At 44.5% G+C, this 26,872-nt stretch overlaps 1 protein-coding gene across 9 annotated transcripts in view; it reads left to right on the forward strand.

Moving 5' to 3' along the window:
• Spats2l (spermatogenesis associated serine rich 2 like) overlaps positions 1–26,872 on the forward strand; it is a 172,999-nt gene that overhangs the window by 77,456 nt on the left and 68,671 nt on the right. For 7 of the 9 annotated variants that reach the window (XM_052749492.1, XM_052749497.1, XM_052749494.1 and 4 more), the window contains one exon: positions 4,517–4,577. In XM_052749492.1, coding sequence (XP_052605452.1) covers positions 4,517–4,577 — 61 coding nt within the window. Of the gene's footprint in view, positions 1–4,516; positions 4,578–21,424; positions 21,446–22,442; positions 22,462–26,872 lie in introns of those variants that run through there. The other 2 variants (XM_052749500.1, XM_052749498.1) reach the window with 2 other exon arrangements.

Here is a 26,872-nt window from a genome sequence, read left to right on the forward strand (position 1 = left end):
TAATGCCTGGGAACAGGAAAGTGAAGCTGAGAGCCAGCCTAGTTTTCAGAGAAACAAAAGTGAAACCCTGTCCCCGCCTCCACAGGGAGCCAGGGAAATGCTGAGAAGTCAGGCACCCAGTCTCTGGCCACTCTTGGAAGTTTTCCTGTTTCCATGACTGCGGGAGAAACACAAATATTTGAACTTGGAGTCGGTAATTGATCACGTTGACATACACATTAAACTTCATTGTATTATGTCAATTAGAAAGGCTGAGGCAGATATATTTGCCAGATTTCCTACTATTCGGGTTTATTTCTCATAAAAATGTTTACTTTTGTTTGGAAGCTAGTAGGATTTCAGAATTCATTAATGCATACTAAGTAAGGTCGTTGCTCAGCGAGTACTTCAGTTTGATGGAACTCTGTGCCTGAAGTGGTTGGTATTTACCATATTTATGTTTTATTAATTTTACTCTGGAGGAGCATAGAGATGATATATTAAAATGGTGAATTCTTTCCTTTGTGATTGATGTCTTTGCCTAATAAGTTTTTTACAACTTTCTTGGTCTTTATTTTTGTCTAGGGGATATAGTAAAACATAGGATACCTAGACATATTTGTAATGCTATTACTGCAATCTAAGTTATTGTTTTAAGAAAAAAAAACTTAAACCATTAACTAAGCTTTTGAAATGCTATGTGAAAAACAGCATTTACATCTTTGGACATCTTAACTTTGTGCTGGTTGATAGATTGGCAGGGAACATGCCTCCACAGACTAGAGTGTAGTGTGCATGTCTTAGAACGTTGGTACTGAGGAAGCATCATGGGCAAATTTGTTGCTGTGCAAACATCACGGGGTCTATGTACACAAATCTAGATTGTGCAACCTCTTTCACACATGCGCTGTGTGTCATGTGGCAGCCTCTGCAGCCTGCTACTGACTAAAATGCTGCATGCCGTGCATGCCTACAATTAGGCCCCAGTAATTAGTCTGCTCCAAGAATAGCCTCAAGTGCTAATAAAGAATTAGAAACCATTTTTCTCCCCAAGAAGTCAGAGCTCTCCTTCCCTGGTAGACTTGACGCTCTTGAGATAATCTAGTGGTCAGGAGTGAGGCATGCATCCCATTGAGCCATAACATGCTACCAGGTGTGATGACCAAGCGCAGGTTGGAGGATTTGTCTCCAAACACTCACCAAAGGGCCTGAAAAAAATGCTAGCATTGGAGGCTTCTGTCTGCAGCTTGTGGGGCTGCAGTTGCACACGGTTGTGTCCTGGGCTCGTCGTATGGAGGAAGTAACAATGTGCCTCTCAGAGGACGTACGTGTTCCTTTACTATCTAGAGTAAACAAGATTGAGACTCAGTGCCACTGACTGGCCAGATGCAGTTCATAGCAGGAAACAGAGTCTCAAAAACTGAGGGCCACAGCCCAGTCTCGTCCTCACAGGGGACAGGGATGAGGGAGGCAAAGTGTGCTTCCGAACATCCAGGCAGGACTGGTGGCAGCCGGAAGGTGCAGACACCTGAAAGCTACAGTTCTCCCTCAGTCACCCACAGTGCCCCTGGCAGCTGTCCTTATCGGTAGACCCCAATATCCAGTTAATGTAACTCATAATTTTTGAAAACAAATGAATTTTTGTCTTTTTAGATTAAAGCCCTTCAATTAGTTTCCATTATTGGAGCTGTGGGCAATTTCCCAACCTTCTCTCGTAAATCAGCGAGCAAAAAAAAAAAAGGCGTGGTTTGGAAGGGACACTAAAATCTACCCAGAAAGAAGAGCCTATGGGGCAGCCTTCCATATGGGAAACAGAGTTTAGCTCCTACAATTATTCCTGTCTTCACATCTGAGAAACCTACATGGCGCCAATACACATTTGTTTTCAGCATTTCCTTTCACGGAAAAAAATAATGTCATGATTAATCTTACTGGCATCAGTTCTGAAGAAGAGCCTTTGCGCCGTGAGGTCAGTGAGCAGATAAATTGCCAAGAAAGGAGGTGTGTGTGTGTGTGAGAGAGAGAGAGAGAGACAGAGAGAGAGACAGAGAGACAGAGATGAGACAGAGATGAGACAGAGAGAGCACTTTGTCCTGTGAACATAGCTTACCGTCAGGGCTGCTGCTTCCTCGGAATTTAGAAACACCTGTTCACTGGGATTTCTCCCAGATTCCTCTGTGGCTTCTAACTCTTGAGCTGTAGACAAAGCTGCAGCCTAGACTTTAAAGCCCAAATGCAAAAACAAAACAAAACCTCTTCCATCGGGTTTCACGCATCTGTAATGGAAAAACTAGAAATACACCCGGCTGGTGGAGCTGTCGCTCACAGGCTATCAGATGACACCAGAGCGAGTTCACCGTTCACTGCCTGTGTAGCTCCACATGTGTTCATCTTAATATCCCCCCCCCATATCTACACCGTCACACCCTGACAAAAAGCCGTATGACCGGTGGATGTTTACGTAAGGCCGGAATTCGACAACCAAGCAGAAGTCTTGGAAGGGCCATCTCCGTGAACATCTTACAGACATGGTGGTGCCGGATGTTAGAGACAATCAGAGGATAATCTTTTCCTAGTACCGTTCAAGGGCAGGAGTAATCAGGAATAGATGGGAGGTATAATTTGCCAGCCAGTACATTTACTGTCTCTCTTATGCCAACTTTGGAGACATAGAATTTGCCAACGGAAAGAGGTGAGGGGTGTTTTCAGTGGGGTGTCTGTCTGTCTGTGCAGAGCATGTTGCAGAGAACCACCTTCCTGGGAAGGAGTGTGCAGGGCCTCTGGCTAGCATGCCCCAAACGCACATGTCAGTTGGCAGCACTCTTTGGAAAGTTCTAAAAATAAAATCTAATGGTTTCCAGTATTTGATAATATGTATAAATGGATTCCTATTTGAGAATAATTGGAATGATAATAGAGTCTACATTCGATATGGTCAAGTTTTCATCCAAAAACTGGCAAAAGGTATTAAATCAAAATCTATATTTTCCTTAAGAGCTAGGTTTAAAAGAAACTGGAAGAAATCAAAACATTTTTACAGGCAGTGTCTTACATGTGTCTTCTCTGGAGATGGGGATACTTGATGTCAAAAGTCAGAAAGAACGCAAGAACGCATTTCCATGATTCTTGATTGACAGGAAGTGGTCAGCATGCAGAGAGGTCGTATATATTCAGAGGGTGACCTGCTGCTAACTTCTGGGCCAGTCTGTCAGGTATAAAAGTCATTTATTCTCTGTCTCAAAAAGATCAAAGTTATTAAAGGCTTAAGATTCAGTTTCAATAACAGTGGTCAAAGATTTTGACCAGATAGGAGAAAAAAATACCACAACTTGCTGTGAGGAGCACAGATCTCAGAGTGGGGCTGCTTCACAGACAGCCATGGTGGCAGCCTGGAGTTAAGGATAGGAAAATGGCGAACAGTGTTCAGGGTCTGTTGAGACTGGAGATGGTGCTCTCATGGTCTTTGGAAGATGTGATGAGGTACTCACGGGTCCCGGAAGTTGTTATCTATTCTAAGCGTGCCAATGGAGAGCGAGCCGGGGAGGTGGCAACTGTAGCCAGAGTGGGCAGGAAAGCCCCTTCTCAGGGAAGGAGAAGCTTGAGCTAAGATGAAGTTGACAGAAAAGAAATGGCCATGCCAAGGTGAGAACATTCCAGATAAAAGGAAGAGAAAGCGTAGTGTTTCTTCTGTTTACGGTGGCAGCCATTCCCCCTGGCTCCTCTGGAGTTCTCTCCGCCTGTGCTGAAGACGTTTAACGTCTGTGTGAGATCACCCAGGGCTGATGATAACCTTCCCACAATGAGGCTTGCCATGACAATGCTTATTTGAAATTGGTACAATTTCAGTTTTTGACCACTCCCCTTTTTCTCTTTCATAAGAAGAAGAAACACAGTTTGGGTTCATTCCCATCTGTCTGTGTCATTTCCCATGTTAATACAGCATGAATAAAAAGATTTTATATTGTCTTCCAGAGTTATCATAACATGCTTTTAGAACATACCTAAGTCAAATGTTTAACTGGAAAGTATTTCTGCATTCTAGATAGTACTTATGATCAGGACTGAATGAAATTGTTCACCGTGTCAAAGGAAGCATTAATTACTTTCTATTGCTGTGCTAAGACACCAAGGACCAAGACAGCTAATAGAAGGAAGAGTTTATTGGGAGCTTACAGTTTCAGAGGGTGGCGGATGACAATCATGGTGGGAAGCATGATAGCAAGCAGGCAGGCATGATGCTGGAGCAGTAGCTGAGAGCCCGCATCTGATACACAAGCTGGAGGAGACAGAGAGGTGGGGGATGAAAACTTGGAATAGCATGGACTTTTGAAATCTCAAAGCCAACCCATAGTGACACACCTCCTTCAACAAGGCCATACCTCCTAATCCTTCCTAAACAGTTCCACCAACTGGGGACCAGTCATTCAAATACATGAGCCTGTGGGAGCCGTTCTCATTCAGACCACAACAGGGCATAAAAACGACACATTGGGAAATCACTGAAGCATTAACCATTTCTCTTATCCCTTCTTTATAGGGCTTATACCCCTAGAAGGAAGATGGCTGAACTCAACACCCATGTGAATGTCAAGGAGAAGGTAAGGGCTTGCTCTATGTTGGCTCCTAGCAACTGCTCACTAGATAACATAACCCCTGCTGGAAAAACTTGATTATAATGGAAGAAGGGAGAAATGGTTTGCAGAGACACATAGAAAGTTTGTTGCATTGGTATACTATTTATCAGAAAGTTACATCTGTGGAGGGTGTGATAAGCACAATATACATTTTCTCATTTTTGACCATCATCTCCATGAGTCAGAAACTGAACAATAGCACAGGTGAGCCGTGTGCTTTCATTCATATAGCAAGGAGGCAGCATCTAAGAGCTTGAGTATGGCACTACCTCTCCAACTATCCTGTGGTCCTTTGAGATGGCCTTTTGAGTGTCCTTCAACCCTGAGAGTTCATGACACTGACTCACCCTCCCATCTTTATCATTCGTTAAAAACTGATCGCCATTCCCAGCCCTTCCCAGCTTACCCCACTTGGGTCAGCAACCTCCTCTTGCCATCTGTGTATTAATTAATACATTGTGGTATTGACTCCCAATAGCACAGAATCACTGGCCATTGAGAGAAGGCTACCCAACCTACTCCTTAGCAACAAAGATTATCCATAGGAGCTGTATTCCCTAAGATTCACGCATGGTCATGAGATCCTGGACAGGAACTTCTGTCAATCTCTACTCAGGTCACAATTGCCCAGAGGTACCCTAGACTCCACGGGACTGTCACTTACTTAAGGATAGGTATTTGTCCCTTATCACTTTGTATTCATGCCATACTAACAATATAGAATGAAGGCTGAGAGGAGTAGTATTTGCCAAGTCCTTGCAATTTCCTTCTTTACTGGATGCCAGTGATGTGGCACTAAACATGTAGATGGGGCACCTGTTCTCATAGTGTGCACATTTAGGGAAGAGAAGCCGAAAATAAATGCAGGAACATACAAATGAGCACAATCATTTCCGACCTGTGAACAGCTTTGAGAAACACACAGCAGGGTGCTTTGGTGGGAAGGGAGGTGGGGAGGTGACTACTTTCCGTGAGGCTGTCCCAAGAGCCCTGTGAGAGAAGGTCATGATAGAACTGACGTAAAGTTGATGGGAACGAAAACAACCGTGTAAAGATCTGTGGGCGGAGAATCATATATAAACGCAAAGAATCATATATAAAAGCAAAAGTAAGCGCTCAAAATGCACAGAGTTTGAGTGTATTTGGAGACCAGATACCCAGTAGTGACAGGCAGAGAGGGTGGGATTTACGGCCAGAGGGCACCACTTCGCCTGGGCCGTGGACCTTCAGAGGACCGTGGGTGGAATCCAGGATTCCGTGTGCTTGGATGGGAACTTCGTGTCTTACACTAGAAAAGTACATTTTATCATCACTCACATCCAAGAGAAACTAACGGTTCCTTCGAGCCTGACATGTGGAAAAGCCCCACAGTGGCAGGACCTGCAACTCACGTCTCTAGACACCTTATGTGTTTTCGTATCAAATTATGTGTGTTATAGACATCCCGAGGTGTTACTTGCTCATCATTACGTCAAAACAACTGTCCTTGTGGACCCTGCTGCCAGAATGTGTTATCTGAGGTGTTGATAGAGAAGTACATGGGTGATGGTAGCATGTGGTTTGTTTTTATTAGTATTTGACCTTTATTTCAATAGGAGCTATTTCCTTTGTAATCGGACATATTGTCTGTCATTAATTTTAATACATCGTCCTGAGAAGGACCTCAGGCTCCACCAGACTGCTGAAGGGATTTGCATGCCAGCAGGTTTCAGCCATGATAGAACTAGGTAGAGCTCGCTTCCACAGGCAGAAGCCAGCTGTTGAGAAGATGTAAACAGGAGCATGGATTGGAAGGATATGTTTTCAGAGCACCTGGCCGCCTCTGAGAATGTGCTGTGTGTTTATACATCTACTCAATAACTTCCTCTTTGATGAGGACACTGAGCCTTGAAGTCACGCTTGACTTGGTCAAAGTCAGACTTAGCTCTGTCTGGTTCTGAAACCCACTCCCTTTCCACTGCTTCTCAGAGTTTCCACTAGTGAACAGAAAGACAGATTTGCTACCACGTCTCTGGAAGATGGAAAAAAAAAACAAACAACTTTTACCAGCAGACAGTTTCTTTGGACTTTTGTGTGCTATCTTAATTGTTGTGAAATTTTTGTCCATTATATTGCATCATGTATTCCACATATTATTTTAATATTAAACTATTTTAGCTTATTGATCATTGAATAAACAACAGCATAAAGTTGTGTCTCCTTGATAATGCGCCTTCATATTCTCCTTTTATTTAAATGACAGCATGTGTCCCATAGTTTGAAAAGCCAGGGTGGGCTCTCTGGTACTGACCAAAGATTGGCTTTTTCCAGCCGTCTGTTGATGGCTGGATCCAGCAGCCTCCACATCAGGCTACAGACTGGTAAAGCACTCTAAGGAGTCAGATTTCTAGCAAATGATTCCTGCGAAGCACAGTGTGTGGACGGACCACCATGGAGACCTAGCAGGCAGCACTAGATGGTCTTACTCAGAACAGAGGGAACAGGCTGATGTGTCTGGATGCACACCGCGGAGGTTCAACATGACGATGCCATGCTTTACTCAGGCATCAGTGTGTTGACCTTCAGGGACTGCCCGTCAGGTGACCATGTGAGGGAGAACGAGATGGTGAATGTTTTGCTACTGCACTTGAGTCCCTCATCAAACTGTGGGCAGTCTTTTGGGCAAGGGTGATGTTAAGTTGTAAATATTGTGGATCTACATGACCGTGAAAGTGAAGCTCCTCTGAGTCAATTAGTGAATTCCACCCTCCCATGTCAAAAGTTAATAGATTGCTCAACTCCATCAAATAAGCCATAATGAACAACAGATTCTGATCATATATAGTTTCACTTTGATCTATTTTAGTTTACTTATTTCCTTTCGTTATTAGCTTTTATGGCCTTTTATGATTAGTTTGTTTCTCAATCTGTCACCAAAGCAATGGCATTTCAGTTCTGAAAATTAAGAATAATAACAACTGTTAGTTCTTAAGCTATAAGCCTTTGTTGATTAGTGAACAGATCTCTAGTGCTTTTGATACAATATCTAGACAACAGCTGTGGAAAATTTAGAAATAAAAGTCTTGTGATGGCAAAAAAAAAGGGGGGGGTCTTATGATAGGAGCTGGCTGGAGAGATGGCTCAGTCAGTACAGGGCTTGCTGGGCAAGCAGGTGACTCTGAGGTGGAACCTGTACTCACCTAAAAAGACAGGTTTGGTGGTGGAAGCTTGGAATCACATCACTGGGAAGCAGAGACCAGTAAATCCTTGGAGTTTGCTAGCCAGTCAGTCGCACCAAATCTCTGAGCTCCAGGACCCACTGAGAGACCCTCCTCAAAAAACAAGATGGATGGTTCCTGAGAAATGACACTTGGGTGACTACAGGCCTGCACACACATATGCATACACACACACACACACACACACACACACACACACACACACACACACATATGCATACACACACATGCATACACACATGCACACACACATGCATACACACACATGCATACACATACATGCATACATACACACATGCATACACACACATGCATACACATATATGCATACACACATATGCATACACACACATATGCACACACACACATGCATACATACATACATACACACACACAAATAAATAAGTAAATGGGGAAATATATAATCTTTTCTGTTTTAAAAAAAAGGTTTGATAATGAAATGAGTCCTCTGTATATCTCTAATGAATCAAAGGGACAGATTGAATAGAAGTGATTTTTGTCTTCCTGCAATGTATGTTTGTTTGTTTGAGACAGGGTTTCTCTGTGTAATTTTGGTGCCTATCCTGGAGCTCACTCTGTAGACCAGGCTGGCCTCGAACTCACAGAGATCCACCTGTCTCTGCCTCCCGAGAACTGGAATTAAAGGCATGCGCCACTACCACCTGGCTTCCTGCAATTTTTTTAGTCCAGAAAAGAAGCTAATAATGCTTAACATTCAGGATAAATAAAACTCATAAAAATTACTTATAACATTTTATTTCAAAATAACTTTGTATTATTGGATTCTAACTGTAAGGATTTAAATTGAAAATGGGGCTTAAATAGAAGTTGAGTTTCCTTAGTATGGTGGACATCTTCTTCATGACCAGACCCTGCCTCTTCTTTACTTTCATCTACCATTGTCTCTCCACATGTGCCCTTCAGCTTGCTGTTGTGACCTTAAACATGCTTGCCCCCAAGCCATTACAAAGGCAGATTCCTGTGTGGGATATCTTCCTGCATATATATATATGTATATATATATATGTGTGTACATATATGTATATATGTACATATATATGTATATATGTGTGTGTGTATATATGTATATATGTGTATATATATGTATATATATGTGTGTGTATATATATGTATATATATATATGCCTCACTCCATTTCCTTCCATTCAGGAATTCTGTCAGACATCTCTCTCTCTCTTCCTGCCCTGCCTGCATTATGCCCCTCCCCCTGCCCTTCCTCAGTGAGATTCTCCATATCTTCATCACAGCTTACTTGCATGTAGTGGAGGCTTAGTTTCCTGTCTCCCTATGTTAAGTCTAGCTGTTCCTTGGGAGCAGAGTGTGGGTCTTACATTCTTGAATTTGACCCATAGTTAGCCCCTTGGTTAGAGTTGGATCAATGAATGGGTAGCAGACAAATGAACACAAGTATTTGAACTGTTAAGTTCTTTAGAGACTTACGAAATCTCATTTATACAATTTTATCAAATCTCAAGGCTTCTTGAAAAATAGAATGTAGGTTAATGGAAATGTCATCTCATTTTCATACTCGTGGCGATTAAGGCATGCTTTAAATTGCTCCTGGAAATGGGAGCTTCTTTGGGTTGTTTGGGCTGACTCCATGTGCTTTAGAAGACAGTGAGTAAGCACCTTGGTCCCAGGTGAATTAGGATAGCAAATGAGTTTGCTAGGTGAGCAACTGACTGTGGAATGGATCCCCAAAGCATACCGGATTGCAGACGGACAGCAGACGGAAATATTTGGGCACCCTGAATTCTTATAGTTGGGAATAACTCACTGTTTACAGATATTTTCTTGTTTTTTTTATCTTGGTAAAGATTTGTTTTTATTATTTTTAATTACATGTAGGTGTGTGTGTTGTGTCCACATGTAGGGTGTGTGCACATAAGTACATAGATTATTTTTTTTAAACAAAGTTCAACACTAGAAACTTCATGGATAAATTAGTTGATAGTGACTACTGAATTGCTTCTTGCTTAAAACACTTAACTATCAAGCAAAATTGATTTACAGAATTTTAAAATAAAGGATAATGATAAGTTGGTATAGAAAAAATAGAATTTTTGTCAGGTTTTTGATGTATTATTATCAGCCAGCTTCAATTTAGTAAGGAAACAGAATCCTTGCTTATAAAGTAGAGGTAGTGTTCCTCGTGTCCAGGTATGGCGTGATAAGTCATTCCAGTGATGAATGATTCCCGAGCCACCATAGGGGACCCAGTACCCTTGGGAGTGACCTCTGTAAGTAAGGCTGTGGGAAAGCATATGTCTGGAAGGCAGGAGTTATCAGTTCCCCAGTGAGCAGCTGAACGGCCTGAAACAAATCATGTAACTCTCTTGACTTCAGATTCCTAGTGAGCAAATGCAGCACGATCATAAAGTTATCTCACTAAATCAGGCTGGGGCACGCTTAGCCATAGAGGACTCAGCCGGCAGGAGTGAGGTCCCAGGGTTAGTGCCCAGTGTGAAGTCATCAAATACAACCGTAAGCGTGGAAATGCTTCATGAGCTCTTAGTACCAGAAACCCAGAGGATACAGGTGCAGGGCAAGATCATCTGTTTATTTTACAAATAAAAACAGGGAAATCACCTCTAATTAACATTTCTTTCAGTGTTCAAAACTGTAAATTTCCATAGAATCAAGATTGGGAAGCGGGGAAGGGTCCAGGTGAGAAAACATGAAAGTGGACTTGACTTTCAGTGGCTTTGATGGGTATTGCTGAGCTGCACAAAAAGTAATTGAGACAAGACAGTCTGATGGCATGGGAATGGGGAGCAGCTCAGTCTGTAAGATCATTGCTGAGAAGCCATTTAGCTTTTAGAGCTGTTCAAGTTATTGAGGTAAATTGGATTGTAAACAATAACCATATAGCGTCATTAAAATGAAAGGGGATGAGAGTCTCTTGTCCACACGGCTTCCAAGGAGTGTCATCACCGTTTCCGAGGGTCACTGAGATAGGGCATGTCCACAACACTTGGATGAGCACTTTATTATCTCATAATAAGCATGCTCCATTTATTTATTTTTTTTCCTGAAACTTTTGGTCCATGTTTTGCAAAGTACTGAAAATAGAGCTCGGGTTTTTACTTGGGGTGGAGGGTAGTCAGAAAAAGCCAAGTATTGGATTACAGAGATTGTAGCAGATCAGAGAACGAAGATATCCTCTGTCACATATCTTTAAAATATTAACCCATTTCGTAGAGAAACCATTTCCTAGGAGTTGGGATGAGTTGTAATGACATGTAGTTGATATATATATATATGTGTGTGTGTGTGTGTGTGTGTGTGTGTACACACACATATACATATATATACATACATATATGTGTATATATACACAGATATTTATATATACGTATATAAATGTATATGTATATGTAATATATATTACTTATATATATAAATGCACACTTCAGGGGAAACCTTAATTTTATAATTTTTCATGAGAATTTAATTTAGCCCAACCCTTGGATGCAGATAATGAGAACAGCAGCTGCAGAGCTTTCAGATTTCACTGTGGGGCCCGTTCCTGCCATCATTTTCTCATAGGAAAGGGTCATTAAATTTCCCTCTCAGAGAAAGGAGAAAACACTGACAATGGTTACTGCCTAATGCTTATGTACAGAACTGCTGTTATTGTTGCTTGGCAACTAGAAGAGATTTGACAAGGAGTCTAAAGGAACCGAATGAATAAATGGAAATGTCAGCATCAGTTTCAGGGGATAAGAAGAAATTTACTACTGCAGGATTAGCATCACATTGCTTTCTCCGAGCTACATGACCGGAATCCACAAGGTTTCCTCGGTTTCTCCTGCCCACGCCCCTTCTCTTCCAGCTTTTCATGGTAGCCCCTTTGTACTGTGGCTGAGGGGTGTGTAAGAGACAGATGATGCTCAATGCTAACAAATATAAGAGCATGTCAAAAATGAAATCATTGGGCGGCAGGAAAAAGTAACTTTGGTTAGCAGTCCCTTGGAATTTGTAGGGACTTCTCCCGCATTCTAGCTCTTTCCTACCTTGGTCCTTCATGTTAAATTATCCAGTTTTAGAGATAAAAGATTGACAAGCTGCAACAGTGATTTCTTCTCTTCTGACCTTGCACATGGAAAATCCGTTGAGAGAGACTCGTAGGTAGCCAGATGGGCAGATGTAGCACTTAACGGCAAATTTTGTATATCACTGAAGTCACTTTTTCTTGGTAAGCCAGCAGAGAAGAAGTTTTTAACTTGCTTGTGTACTTAATACTTTACATAATAGGAATACTACAGATTTTACCCCACCCCCAGTATCTGTTCATCAAAAAAATTTGGTTTACTAATTTAGTCGAGATTCTATAATGGTAATTGTAGGTAATTATGAGTCGAGACAGTTCATAGGAAGGCAGGAGGTGGGGCATGCCTCCCTAGGGTGGGGTGCAGGGTAGTGCTTTTAAGTGGTAAGTGTGAGAGAAGAGGCAGATGCAGTGAGGGGCAGCCTTCAGATGTCATAACATCTTTGAAGGAGGAAAAAAAAAAAAGAAAATTCCAGCAGGAAACGTCCCCAACTTGTGTTGTTCGAATCTTAAATGGTATTATTAGTAGAAAACCCTGAGCCAGATATTGGGGTGAATACTGAAAGATCAGAGAAACAGAACAAGCCACTGCCCCGCCTCACCTCACCAACTCCATGAATCCTCTGACTGCCTCTTCGTCCTCAGCCAAAAGAACACTAGTTCCTGTCTCCTCACGCCTTATATACCTTTCTCTGCCCAGTGATATCACTTCCTTCTTAGTGCTGAGATTAAAGGTGTGTGCCACCATTGTCTGGCTCTGTTTCTCTCCTTGACTGAGTCAATCTCATGTAGTCCAGGGTGGCCTTGAACTCACAGAGATCCAGATGGATCTCGCCTCCTGAGTGCTAGGATTAAAGGTGTGTGCCACCCCTGCCTGAACTCTATGTTTAATATAGTGGCTGGATCTATCCTCCGATCCTCAAGCAAGCTTTATTAGGGTACACAATCTATCACCACAAACTTGTAATGCAGTGGTAAGAAAGTTTCGTCAGGCTGATGGTGCAGACCAAAGCTGCCAACTGGAGGACCCTATGTCCCTCAGAGAGTGGACTGACATCATCTAGAGGAGCGATGCATGGGACCAGCCCAGCATGGCCGGGCTGTCAATCAACTGTGCCTCCCACAACAGACTTCTCTAGACTCCACACCCCTCAATTGCATCAAAAAACTGTAAAAAGGAAATTGAGATATATATTTTGGAATTTTATCATATGATAGAAGCATGAGTCCTTTATGGTCTTGGGGAAAAAAATGAATAAAAAGTTTGTAACCTACCGCTCTGAAATGATAAGTAAATTACAATACAGATTCTAAGGGACTGATGAGATAGAGCAGTCAATGAATGAGAGAACCTGAGTTCAATCCCCAGAACACACATTTAAAAAGCCAAGGGTGACAGTGTGTACACGTGTCCTGTTGCTGGGGAGGCAGAGGCACGTAGATCCTGCCTGCTCGTTGGCCAGCCAGCCTAGCCTGCTTGTCAAGCTCCAGGCCAATGAAGGGCCCTGTATCAAAAAGGGTAGACAACACTTAAGGAACGGTAACGAAGATTTCCTCTGACGTCCTCACACTTGTGCAGGTAGGTGTGTGCATGGACACACACACACACACACACACACACACACACACACACACACACACACTTAAAGACCCAGGATTCCCTTGCCTTTGCAAACTAGACTGTGCTCCTACTAGTATGAGGGTCTTCTCAACTTCTAGAGTAAGCTGTCCTTTAGTAACCTTTCCCCCTAACTCTGTTTCTAACCACATTTAAAGTAAAAAGAGGTCCAGTTACTTCCACTGAAAATTCTAGTCCTTTGCTACATTATGTCAACTCTTGGCTTCGGTGTCATTTTGTACCATGTGAGTTCATTCGTTACCCTGCAGGGTGACCAGACCCTTTACTCTAATAGATGAACCTGTGGTCTCAGGCGTTGTAAAAGACAAAGGCAGGGTACTGGACCACAAAGTGAGTGCTGCCCCGGTCTCCAGAGTAGCTCCTCTATTCGGATATAGTGCACAATCTTCCATTCTTTGTAAACTGCAGGAATTTCATTAAGCCACCTGAGGTTCATTTGCGACTCACTGGTCCACCTGTCTCATGCCTCCGTCTTTAGGACCCTTCAGAACTCTGCGTGTCAATCTTTGAAGATAATTATCAGCCAAAATTGTTGAAATAAATACAACGATGCTTAGTTATATAACAATGTGGGGTTTTTTCTTTATTGTAAAATACCTAACATGACATTTTCCCTCTTATAATTGTAAACCTGGAATATGGTGTTAACTCTAGGCACAGTGCCTGTGAGATTTACCTGTCTGATATAAATAAAATTGTACCTTTCTCACTCCCTGTTCCCTGCCTTCACGAACCCTGGAAACCACCATAGTATGCTCAACTTCTATTAGTCTGATTATTTAATACTTCATTCAAGTGTGACTGGCTCTGAACATTAGCAGAATGTCCACAAAATTTCTCCACATTGGCATGTTGCTGCATATTTCAGCATTTCCTTTTTTATTTTTATTATATTTACTTTATTCCATTTTTATTAAGGCTACATAATGTCTCACTGTAAGTCCCCTGTGTGAATCTACTCATCCACTAATGGAGAGAGTTATTGGCGTTTCCTTTCCATAGTTATGGCCCAGATGTAACTTTACTTACTAGACTGAAGGCAGTTTTTTTTTTTTTTTTTTTTTTTTTTCTTTTTTTTTTGGTTTTTCGAGACAGGGTTTCTCTGTGTAGCTTTGCGCCTTTCCTGGAACTCACTCTGTAGCCCAGGCTGGCCTCGAACTCACAGAGATCCGCCTGGCTCTGCCTCCCGAGTGCTGGGATTAAAGGCGTGCGCCACCACCGCCCGGCTGTCTGAAGGCAGTTTTAACTTTTCTTTTCTTTACTGTCTTTAGAGGAAACCCAAACAGAAAAATGTAGGAAAAACAAGATCTGGTCAGTTAAATAATCATTTTGACTAATATTTTAAAACAATGTGCCTTTTTAAAACTGGTCCACCCTCGTAGATAAAAGAGAAATTGTATTCCTGGTTTCTATGGAAGTTTATGATCTGTTTCCTCCACACCACAGTGAAGAAATATCTGAAGCTAATATGCGTTAGAGATTAACTTAACTCTCTTCAGCTGGTATTGACCAAATAGCAATCAGTTTTTTTATTCTAGTATTGATTAAAGGATTATAAGTGACTTACACCCTTTTATAATACTTTTTATCTGGGAAGTTCTATGAATGAGCAAAAAACAAAACAAAACAAAGTAGAAAAACTACATTAAGAGTAAATGTAAATAATTACCTTTTTTTTTCCCCCAAGTAGAGACATTAAACTGCAAAGAAAATGAGGAAAGAAGTTCCTGAATATTCTTTTAGGAACAAGATAAATGAAAAGAATCTTGTTTTTCTGCTGTTGTTAATGTACCCAAAACTGAAATAGCCTGTGGATATAACATTGCTCTTTTTTTTTTTGTAATAAGTCTAAATATGGAATTCATCAGAGATACAGACAGAATACTCACCTAAGCCCTCATGATGTGTGTGACCAGCAGGGTAGAACTTGTAGTGGACCAAGGGGCTAACCTGCTCTAAAACTATCTGCCAGTCTAATTGTTAATTCTGAGGAAATTGGAGGAAAAATCAAACACAGTGACTTTAAAAAAAATACCAACCGAACAACAACAACCAAGACAAAACAACTCAGGCATACACCGAGTCCATGCATCTAAATGTGTGGAATGAAACGTTGGTTGCCCTGTTGTGCGTCTCAGTGTACATTAGAGGGACTGTTGCCATTAGCAACCATCATATAGCTGGCCCCTTGCTCTTGTTCCAGGCAGATTGTATCCGGCCATGCCGCCTACTAAAGTGTCTTCCGCATTAAGAGCTAGAGTCTTGCTGGGCGGTGGTGGCGCACCCCTTTAATCCCAGCACTCGGGAGGCAGAGGCAGGCGGATCTCTGAGTTCGAGGCCAGCCTGGTCTACAAAGTGAGTTCCAGGAAAGGTGCAAAGCGAAACCCTGTCTTGAAAAACCAAAAAAAGGAGCTACAGTCTTAAAAGGGAATCTGACAAGTATTTGTAGCAGGCTGACAAGTGTAGCAGGAAAACAAGTTTCTTCCAAAACAAGGTGATTCTGATACTCACTTAGTGGTTGGGGTGCTTGCCTGGAGCACTGCGTTGCCCTGTAAACAGTCTAGCCTGAGGTCACCATGCTGTGAGAAAGACCAACCAAGCTCATCGAGAGACTCCATGGAGTGAGCCATCTTCATGTTATATGAAGAGAACTGACTGCCCAGCTCATGGTCTTGCTCCCCCTGCAAGAGTGACCCAGGGCAAATTCATTCAACCAAACTCCTCCCAAGCTCAGCTCCGCAGAGACAGAGAAAGTACCAGATTGGTTAGTTGTCCTCAGTGGTCACTCAGCAGTAGGTAACTACAATCCCTTCTTCAAGAGAGGGCTCCCCAGAGCTGGATATATAGCCTGGTTAGCAAATAGATTGCCTAATGTGTGCAAAGCCTAAGGTCCAAACCCCAGAACCACGAAAACTGTGCATGGTGATACACAGCTGTAATCTGAGCCCTTGGGAGGTGGAGACAGGAGGATCAGAAATTCAGAGTCATCCTCCACTACATAGTGAATTTGAGGCCAGGCTCAGCTCCTTGAGACTATCAGAGAGAGAAGGAGAAAAGAGAATGTATGTCCTTCTGGAACAGTTTTACTTTACAAAAGCCATATTGTTGAAGTAATGATGTTTCATAAATAACAGAGAGGTGTAGAAGAGTTGTAGTATACGCAAAATTATTTGAGAACTGAGCAGTTATACCTAAAAAGAACCCTCTCCTATACCACTGTCCCTTGTCCCCGGCACCCTCTCCCGGCGGGGAGATGGGGTGTTCCAAGTGGAACAAACACCACAGGACACAGAAAGTGTGCTTAAGGGAAGCAGGCCCAGACTCCTTGGAGGATCGAGAATTAAAAAGCATGGAATTTCACAGACAAAGGCATGGGGCCAAACCCGATCTCTAGCTTCCATTATATCTCGACTTCTTGATTCTCAATTCTGGGTGCTCATGAGAACCGTAGTGGAAACGCTAATGCCATTCATCATCCGAATTGTTTCCTCCTTCTTGGTCCTCGTATCTAAACAGAAACCAGTTGCTCCTTCACAGGTAGCCTATGAGCCCTCTCCACACGGCTCATATAGGTCCAATTTCTTGCCCAGGATTCTGTGTTAAAATCCTAATGGGCATTCATTTGATCTCCTTGATCTCATACACAAAGAAAACAGAATGACCTTAAATGTGCAAATATCATACTCCTGCCCTGAGTAAATCTTCAGTGGCTTTGCCTCAGAATCAGGCTCAAAGTCATCAGACACAGGACCTGGGCCACACTGGCCCTATGCCTTTGTCTCTGAAATTCCATCCCTTTTAATACTTGATGCTCCAAGGATCCCGGAGCACACTTTTCCTTTGAGCACACTTCCTGTGTTCTGTGCCGTTCTTCCTGGAACACCCCATTTCCTTCCCCATCATTCTCCTTAAGCCAGTTTCAGTCCTCCGCGTTTCTCTGGTCCTCAGACAACAAAACATCTTCACTTCTTTTACTAAATTCACCAAACATCTGTCTTTCAAGACCATAAACTTTCTGGGCAGGTCAGGACGTGTGTCGGTCACCGCCTGCGGTCCAGCTTCGGAGTCCGTTCTTTGTGACTGCGTTAGTTTATAAATAAACAGAGGAACATGGATTAGAAGATTACTCTCAGCTCGGAGGACATTCCTGCGGCAGTACTCTGGCTTCTGTACTTGACTCGGGCTCATAAAAATTCAAATCAACAATTTGGCTCCGGCCTACACGAAATCTAAATCAATAAATCTTCTCTACGAGAAGACAGCCACTGACTTTTTAAAAGACACCAGATTGGAAGGGAGGGCATACATGCTCCTTGTCTGTAGTGGCAAGAACGCAAGGTTCCAAAAGATAACAGCTGGCATTGAGCTGGAATTGAGCAAAGATGGATGTAAAAATCCGTGCCTGTGCGTTAGCATCATTTCACAGGCCTGGGGCTGCAGCACTCGTCCCGAGAAAATAGGAGCAAATGAGCTCCATGGAGGCCAGCGGTTAATGTGTCTGCTGAAGCATCAGGGCCGTTTTTTGACAGCTGGAGTGGGTAAGTGGGACCCCACCTCGGCAGGTGCAGGTGCCGACGTTCTCTTCTTTGATCCCTCCACCCCCGAACTAGAACAGTGTGCTTATTTACAGAAACACTTTCCTACCGGAAACACTCAGGAGAGCTTGACCAGATGGTAAGAGCTGATGAACACGACTGTAGGAGAGCGTGTTTGCTCTGTGGTGATGGATTTCTGAGGAGTGCTTCAGTTCTTTGAAATAAGGGCAGGCCCGGCCTGTAGAAGGGGGTTATCTTCCTACATACCAGAGGATAGCATCAGGAACAAGGGTTAGAAAGATCTAGCATTCCCTCTTTGGCTATGTGCTTCTCTTCACCAACTTCTCTGGCCCTCTTTATTTTTTCCTTAGTCCCAGCAGGATATCTGGTCCCTTCCTGTCTCTCTGCTGTCCTAATCCGTCCTCTGTAGGCCTTAGAAACCTTCATCCGCCACTTCAACAATACCCGACGCTCATGTGCCCGAGCCTCAGGACCTCCCACTGTACTTTTTACAGTTTGTAAACGTGGATCATCCCTCTCCTCTGCTTGTAGCTTGCTAAGAGTCTCTGGGGAAAGCCATGCCAGCTGGCTCCATGACCGATCTGGGCTGTCCAGCGTTCATGGACCTTCAGGCCTGTTCAGCATTCTTTATTCATTACGGTCACTTCCTCTTTAAGTTCCCATGAAGGCAGCTCTAAACCATTCTCTGCTGTTTAAGCCTCGAAGCTCAGATGAACGGTTTCCATAAACTTTCCTCGTCACGTGCTCAAGCTTTTATTGCGTCTCCGCTCCCCCTTTCTCCCCTTTCCTTCTGTCTCAGAATTCTGAGTGTGTGCGCATGTGTGCAGGTCCCACTTTGGCTGTTCCTCAGAAGCCATCCACCTTGTTTTTTGAGGCGGGGTCTCTCGCTCGGTCCTGTGACTCACTGGTTCGGCTAGACTGGCTTGCTGGCCGCCGAACCCTAGCGCTCTGCTTCCCCAGGACTGGAATTACAGCATGCACGACCATGCCTGCCTTCTCAGGTGCATGCTGGCTATCAAACTTGCCTCAGGCTTGCCCAGAAAGTACTTAGACTGAGGTGTCCCCAGCCCCTCCACATCTCAGCACCATTTTCTCATTTCCTCCGGGATCTTCTTTCATAATTTGTCTCCTTTCTTTCCTCTCCTCAAATTCTTTCCCAGCGGCCGCTCCTTCCTCCATCGGTGAACATGCTCAAGCACTTCGGGCAATAAATTGTTCACTGATTGTTTTCAGATGGATTCGAGAGGAGGGGAAACCAAGCCAGAAATCCAATTAGGAGACTTTTCCAGAGTCTCCCTGGGAGACAAAAGGAGCCTGTCTAGGTTGGTGAGAGAGAGGGGAGCAAACAGGTGAGATGGAGAGGGAGTTTAGTACCAGGCCAACTCCGTGTAGCTGGCGTTTATTACTGCCCCTCGTTTTCTTCACTGTTTCTCCAGCCCCTCTAACTTTTCCCTCATGAACTGAAGCTACAGTACATGAATAAGTAGGACTCCCCAAGGCGTGTGGTGAGAAAGGTGCCATCAGGAAGGCGGTTTATTTGTGGGGTAGGGAACGGTATCTCCTGATTAGGAGAAAGAATGCAGCGGACTTTTGTTCCTCAAAGAGGGGTCCATTGCACCCACTTACCGTGGCTGCTGTCACCATCACCAAAAGCTTCGGAACTTAAGGCAGTACACATGAAGTGCCTTAGAGCCCTCAGCAAAAGGTGTCCGCAGGGCCACATTCCTTCCTGGGAGGTGATGGAGGGAACTGGTTTTCTTGCCTTTTCTGGTTTGGAAGCTGTCTCCACTCCTCATCTTTCTGCCCTGTAGCAGGAATCTTAAATGGTCTTATTAATTAAATCACACCTGAGGCCAGGTATTGGGGTGAACGCTGGAAGATGAGAGACGCAGAACAAGCCACAGCTTCCTCACCTCAACAGTTCCTCAGCTGATCCTGTTTCCTCAGACTGGGAGCCTCTGAGTCCTCATCCACAATGGATCTCAGCCGAACTGCTTCTCAAAAGCCTGAATGCTTAACCAGCCAAAGGCTTCTAGTTCCTGGTCCTCACGCCTTATATACCTTTCTACTTTCTGCCCTCACTCCCTGGGATTAAAGACTCACTTTCTGGGATTAAAGGCGCGAGTCACCATGCTTGGCTGTATCCTTGAACTCACAGAGATCCGGGTAGATCTCTGCCTCTGGAATGCTAGGATTAAAGGCGTGTGCTACCACTGCCTATCCTCTATGTTTAATATTGTGGCTGTCCTGTTCTCTGGCCCCAGATAAGTTTATTAGTGTACACAATATTTCGGGGAACACAACACCACCACACCGTCCCCTCGGTCTTCGAGCCCCGAAGTGACTAGTTAAGTCTCACTTCCCCTCGCTGTCGCCCCCTCTCTTCCTCTTCCACATCCAGAGGTTCCTGTCATGGTGCTGGGCCCCGCTGAGACAATACGGGATGATCTCTGTCCTTCAGAGTTAGCTAGCCAACGACCCTCATCCTGGCTGCAAACTGAATGTGCCCTCGGGGTCGACATCCTCCCAGGTCGTAAGAAGCCATTCTGGCCTGCCACATCCTCGGACCCAGCAGTACCTGGAAAACAACTAACCTGCGGACTCTGAGTGTCTGCATCTGCATCCTGGTTCCGGGTGGACCCCAGCTCACTGAGATGGGTTTAGAAGGCCACAGCGAGTGTCAGCAAGACCCTCGCGTCAGGTCTCCCAGGATTCTGTCAACATGGCGTTTCCCTCATCTTCAAAGCTTCATTTTTCTTTCTAATCCTGTTCTGCTCGCCCCCTAAAAGTTAATTTTGATCTGTGCCAGTGGTGTTAATTCCCAAAAAGTCAGCCGAGTAGAACATGACAACACTTCATACATTTATTTATTTATTTTTGCTGGCAGGAAGTAGACGTTCGAAAAAGCAATTAAATTATGGAATTATCCTCGATGCAAAGGTACAAGCCTGCAAAGAGTATTTTCTTCCCCCAAGAGGATTCTCGTGAGAACGGCCTTCATTAATGTGTAGATAACGCCGCTGGTCCGGCAAGTGAAGCGAAACATAGGCAGGGAGCTGTCTTTTAAGGCGTCTCCGGATGGCTCCGCGTTTGAGAAATGTGACCAAAGCTGATTAGAAACCCCTTTTAGCGTTGCAGGAACGGCAAGCCCATAAATAGCTGGTTCTCATTGGTGCAGAGAGGAGGTGGCTGGCTGTGTGGTGGCTGCCCTTATTGTAGGGGATAGGAGAGTGTTCATCTCTAAGTGTGTAAGTTCCTCAAGGCTGGAAGCAGCCATCTGTGCCTGGGACCTCGGAGGCACTCCACACATCTGCGGCTTGAATCTAGTAAGCTTTTTAATTCTGCATGGTACTCTCTGTTGAATTGTGGGCGTGCACCGCAAAAGGTGGATTGCAGACCTGGGGTGTTCCAGTGACCATTTTACCAGATTCCCTCGCTTCCTTTATTCGTCCAGCCGCTCGGCGGATGCTGTGCTCCATGTGCTGAGTTGTCCCTGTGTTTAAGATGCTGTGGATATAAAGATTTGCCCCAAGTAATTTACACTCCATCAGATAGAGTAGGGCAAGTAATTCTGGGAGCATCAGTGAGAGCCAGAGGAAGTGTATAGGTAAGACTTGTGGCTTCTCATCTCCCCGTCTCTCAATTTACATTCTGAGTACATTTATCCTTAAAACCTTCCAGTGTTTTCCTCCTTTGCCAATTAGATGGCTATTTGACAGTGTTGTTTTTATTTCCAGCTCCATTTGCTAATACAGCCTTTAGGCACCTGGTACTTGCTCTAGAAAATGAAACTTTCTCAAACTAGTACAAATAAAAAGAGGTTATTACACAGGTCTGGCCGGGTGTCGGGTGACTTAGGGGAGTTAAGGGAACAGTGGGCGTGGGATGGGGAGGATGCGGGGTGAAGGGGTGGCGATGGGTGAGGGGCAGCTTTCTTAAAGACTGGCCCCAGCCATCTCCACTCTGTCTGCTCCCGTCCTGTATCATCATTAAGAGCCTGATTGGTGCATTTTGGCTTTTCAAGCCAGCGGCTTCCTGACCATTGTCATTCATTGTGAATACACTCTGATTGCTTCCTGCGCAGACTCACTTACCATGAGGTGCAATTACAGATGATCGGGACCATGATTCGACTTACAATTTTTCAGCCTCGCACTTGTGCAAAAGCAATACCCTTGCAACCGTTCTATTTTGCACTTTGGGCACAGTATTAATAAATTAAGATATTTGGCACCTTATTGCAAAACATGCTTTGTGTTGAATGGCATTGCCCAGCTGGAGGCTGCTGCCAGTGTTCTGAACACGTGCAAAGCAGACCAGCCTAAGCTGTGACCTTCTGTAGGTCAGTAAACCAAAATGCGTTTACAAGTTTTTAAGTTGTACGTGCGTAAGTTCGCGTGTGTGAGCATGTGTGTGTGAGAGCGTGCATGCACAAGTGTGCATGTGCCTGTGGAGGTGAGAGGTCAATGGCAGATGTCTTTGTCAATCAGTCGATCACTCCTCCACCTTATTTTTGAGACAGTTTCCGACTGAACCTGGAGCTCACTAATTGGCTGCACTAGCTGGGCAGCAAGCTCCGGGGATCCTCCTGTCCCCCACCTTCTCATGGCCAGGCTTCCAAACATGTACTGCTGCAACCCAGCTTTTTTACTTGCAGGTGCTGGTGACCCAAACACGCACCTGCACTTTACCACCAGGCCCTTCCCTGCCTGCCATGTGCATTTCGGGCATATAGCGTTTTTAACTTACAGAGAACATTAGTACTGTTGTGAGTCACAGCGCGTCTGCTTCTGTGGGTTTGCAGATCTCTCTCCCAGCTCTGCCACTGACGCAGCTGTTCCTGCACTGTCCAGACACCAGTGTCGGGACTAGACTTTTAGGAAGTAAATTAAATGAGAGTAAGAGGGAAATGCCCCTTGGCCACGTTTAAAATGGATGGAGTCAAGAAAGGGAACTCAGGAGGGAAGGTGTTAGGCCCACTGTCCCCTAAGTCTGTGGAGGAAAGAACCTCTCGAAGCAGCTGGTACAGAGGGTAGTCTTTCCCAAGTAAGCCTAGACCAGCATGTTAGCTACATGTTCTTGCAGTTTCAAAGCCATACCTTCATGGCCTGTTGTGCATATTCCCGTTCTTTTCTGTGTCGGGTTTATTGAGCAGCTAATATATGTCAGATTCTCTAGCAGACACACTGCATGCTTCGCTTCTTCCCATTTTCACCGACTCCAGCAGATAATAGCCTCCTTTATGGCTATGGAACCAAGTTTCAAAGATCTGAGTAGTTCACCGAGGTCACGGAGTTGGCACTTCGCAGCGCCAAGATTAGAACATCGCTCTGTTAACTCCAGTGCTCCGTCCGCGACATCTCTCCACCTAGAAAGCGTCCTCCTATCCCTGGGCAGACATACTTGCTCTTCTCTGTAGTGCTACCATACTTTGTTCATAGAGAGAGCACAGCACGTACTGTCCTCTCATTAGAGAGTTTCTGCCTGTGCTGCTACACTGTGCCTCCTTGGGACGGAACTCCAGTGGCTCTTTCTTGTGTCCTCAAAACCTGTCACTCAATGAGGACTCAACCTCTGTCTGTCTCCTAAGCTGACTTTGGAAAGACAGATGGGCAAGTTTTGCACTTTTTTTCATTATCCCCAATCTCTAAAAATGCCATTGTTCCTGATTATATAGCGGTAAAATTGTTAGGAATTTAGAAATTGCACATGTTTTCTTCCAGTCTCTGAAGAACATGTGTCTGTTCTCTTTGCCTGTACCAACCATGCTGGGGCACAGCCAGTCAGTTCAGACCCACTGTGTTACTGTGGGTGGTAGGTGCCAAGTGGCAGCGTGGTCCCAACATGCTAGTGGAATATTCACTTGTCTCCCATAAAGCAGCTAGGCTGCAGGATGACTGTCCCTCAACAAGCAGTTATTAAATACTTACCACCTACACAGTACCAGTCACTCCGCAGTAGACGTGGTAACCACACCGAGATGTCAGAGGAGGACTCCACCCTCGTGTGGCTTACCGTCTAGTCAACACAGTGTGTGCACAGATCCTTAGGACATAAAAGAGGTGCTCAAATCTACAAAGACATCTACTGAGGAAGGGCTGTGGAGTTGAGACGGGAAGGCTTCCGGCAAGAAGGGTTAGAAGGACTTCATGCAGGCTTGAAATTTCAGCTGGAGCGCAAGAATGGGGCAAGGTGCATCTTGGGTAGAAGGACGAACCCAGAGGAAGGTCCGAGGCTAGGGGTCAAAACCGGCTCTGAAGCGCCTGTCTGTGCCGGGTAGAGGAAAAGAGTCACTTGGAAAAGCCGGCTGAAGCCCCTGTTGCCGATGGCCTTGAATGCCAGGATGTACAAAGTGCACTTCGTTCTTGGTTCTTCGGTGAGGGAGTGAGATGGTCACGGTTCGGTAGCCATCCCTCTGTGCCCACGTGTTCTGCACCCATGAGTTCAGTTCTCCACAGATCAGGAACATTTTGGAAAGAAGCTGAATGTATATAGAATTTTGTCTTGTCATAATTCCCTAAACAATGCAGTATAACTGTTTTCATTGTTTGAGGGATATTTTAAAATACATATTTAAAGTGCGTAGAGAATTTGCGTAGGTTATATGCAAATATGACCCTTTTTTTTTTAATAAAGAACTTAAGCTTCCATGGGCTTTGATATATCTAGAGGTCCTGGAACACATCTCTCTCAGTACCACGGGACAACTATACTTTTGGAAGGACAGCAGCATCAGAGTGAATTTTCAAGGAGGACACTAGAGGTGGGAACACCGGTTGTTTTGTGTCCGTTGATAATGTTGGGTCTTGGCTAATCGCACAGCAGTGTAAGTAGATTAGGAATTCTTCCCTGAATTACTTTTGAAACTCCAGCATGGTTTCAGATCGATTGGTAAGCCAAGAACAATGTCTAAGGAGCTGTCGCAGACAGGCTTGATAATGTGCGGTGTGAACAGGAAATCTGTTTACCAGGTCTTCAACCAAAGACAGCTCAGCTACACACCAAACAGCACCCTGGACATCCCACTGCTTAGAGAGCACGGGAGCCAACAGGATGGGCCTGGCGCAGAATACGCCAGAGCCTGCGGGCCCAGATAGGAAAGCCCCCCGAGAAAGGAGGGAATCCAGATGAAAACCACTCAGAAGGTAACATTACAACAACCCCTTTCTGAGTAGCAAATTGAATTTGCCAGACCAGACGTACATTAGTAGAAGCAAAACAGATGAGTGTGATATTGGAAGGCTAAAGCAGTTGCTAAATGAAGCGCTAACTAGCCAATCTAGTCTTGTCACCCAGCAGCCTGAATGGCTGCCTGGTGGGCACGGATGGACCACTCTGTTATTTGGCAGGAGAGCCCAGTAGGACTGCTGTCAAGGGCAGCAGCTTCCAGCTTTGTTGTAAAGCTGCTGCAGAAGGGCCTGGGGCTGTGGCGGGGAAGGAGCGGCTGTGTGTGTGAGAAGCAGCACGCCAGAAGTGGTCTCTGCAGCACAGCTATTGCCGGCATGAATTTCATGAGTTCTCCGTCTGCAAAGTGCCATTAGTCACGCATTGAAGGAGCTGTTCCTGCAGCTCTCAGGAGCTGCATTTCCACAGGCAGAAGCCGCCTCCGGGCACAGCCTTGGCTATCCATGCATACCCTGCATTTTCCGCCACTTGGAAATGAGGTCTTTCTTAGACTTAAATGCTCAGGCCCTTCGATTCTGCTGAATGGAGAATAGCAACCGGTCGGCTCCTGCGTGTTTATGTGCACACAGGAGCACATGTGATTTCTGCACCCTCCCTTGAAGGCGTTTCTCTACAGACATAAAGTGGTGGGTTTATGAATTGTGCTGCTCTCTTCACATTAGCAAAGCTCGCTGATCAGAGCAGAAGTTAGCCCAGAACTGGGCATTACTGAAGAGTAGCCAAGAACAGGCAAGATCTCTACCCTTTATCTGCTCATTTCTGTAAAGCTTGGAATACCTCTTCTCTCATTAAGGAGCATCCTCCAGGAGTTGGATCTGCTTCTCCCAGATTTGATATCACAACTCTCCTAGTGATGATTTTCTAGGGAAGCATTCGGAGGCCTGGGAGATGGTTTCCATTGGTTCAGGTGCTTGCAGTACACATGTGAGGACCTGAGCGTGATCCCCAGCACCCGCATTAAAATCGGGCAGTGTGATGCACGTCTGTAATCCCTGGGCTGAGGAGAGAGAGACAAGTGGATTCCTGGAACTCACTGGGTTTTAGCTCCAGGATCTATAAGAGAGTCGGTCTCAAAACCTAAGGCAGAGAGCCCTTGCAGAAGACACCAGATGTTGACCTCTGGCCTCCACATGCACACATGTGCACTCACATACATATGTGTATACACTCACCCCCCCACCCCACCCCACCCACACTAAACAGAGGACACACAATGCTGTATGTCTGTACATGGCTGACCACGCTCATTGGATTCTGTTTCTGTTTTTAAAAGGATTGGGAGAGTAAATGCAGGTGTCTGGTGAGAGAGTGTCCATGCAAGCCACAGCTTACATCGTTTTTGCCTTAACATAATGAAACGTTTTGTTTTGCAGAGGAGTCTAGAAGCAATTATTTTTATGTTCGTTTTATTAATTCTGGTCTTGGCCAGTCATACAACTGTGTGTGTAGGTGGCTTGAAAACTTTGGTCTAATGTTACAATAATCTACTCAGTGTAATTAATAACTAAGCATTTTATTATTCAAAAAGACATGCTTGAGGTGGCAATAATGATGGTCATTATTAAGAC

This window comes from Peromyscus californicus, unplaced genomic scaffold (genome assembly GCF_007827085.1).
Source record: "Peromyscus californicus insignis strain IS unplaced genomic scaffold, ASM782708v3 Scaffold_21__1_contigs__length_65335640, whole genome shotgun sequence".
NCBI classification, from domain to species: Eukaryota; Metazoa; Chordata; class Mammalia; order Rodentia; family Cricetidae; genus Peromyscus; species Peromyscus californicus.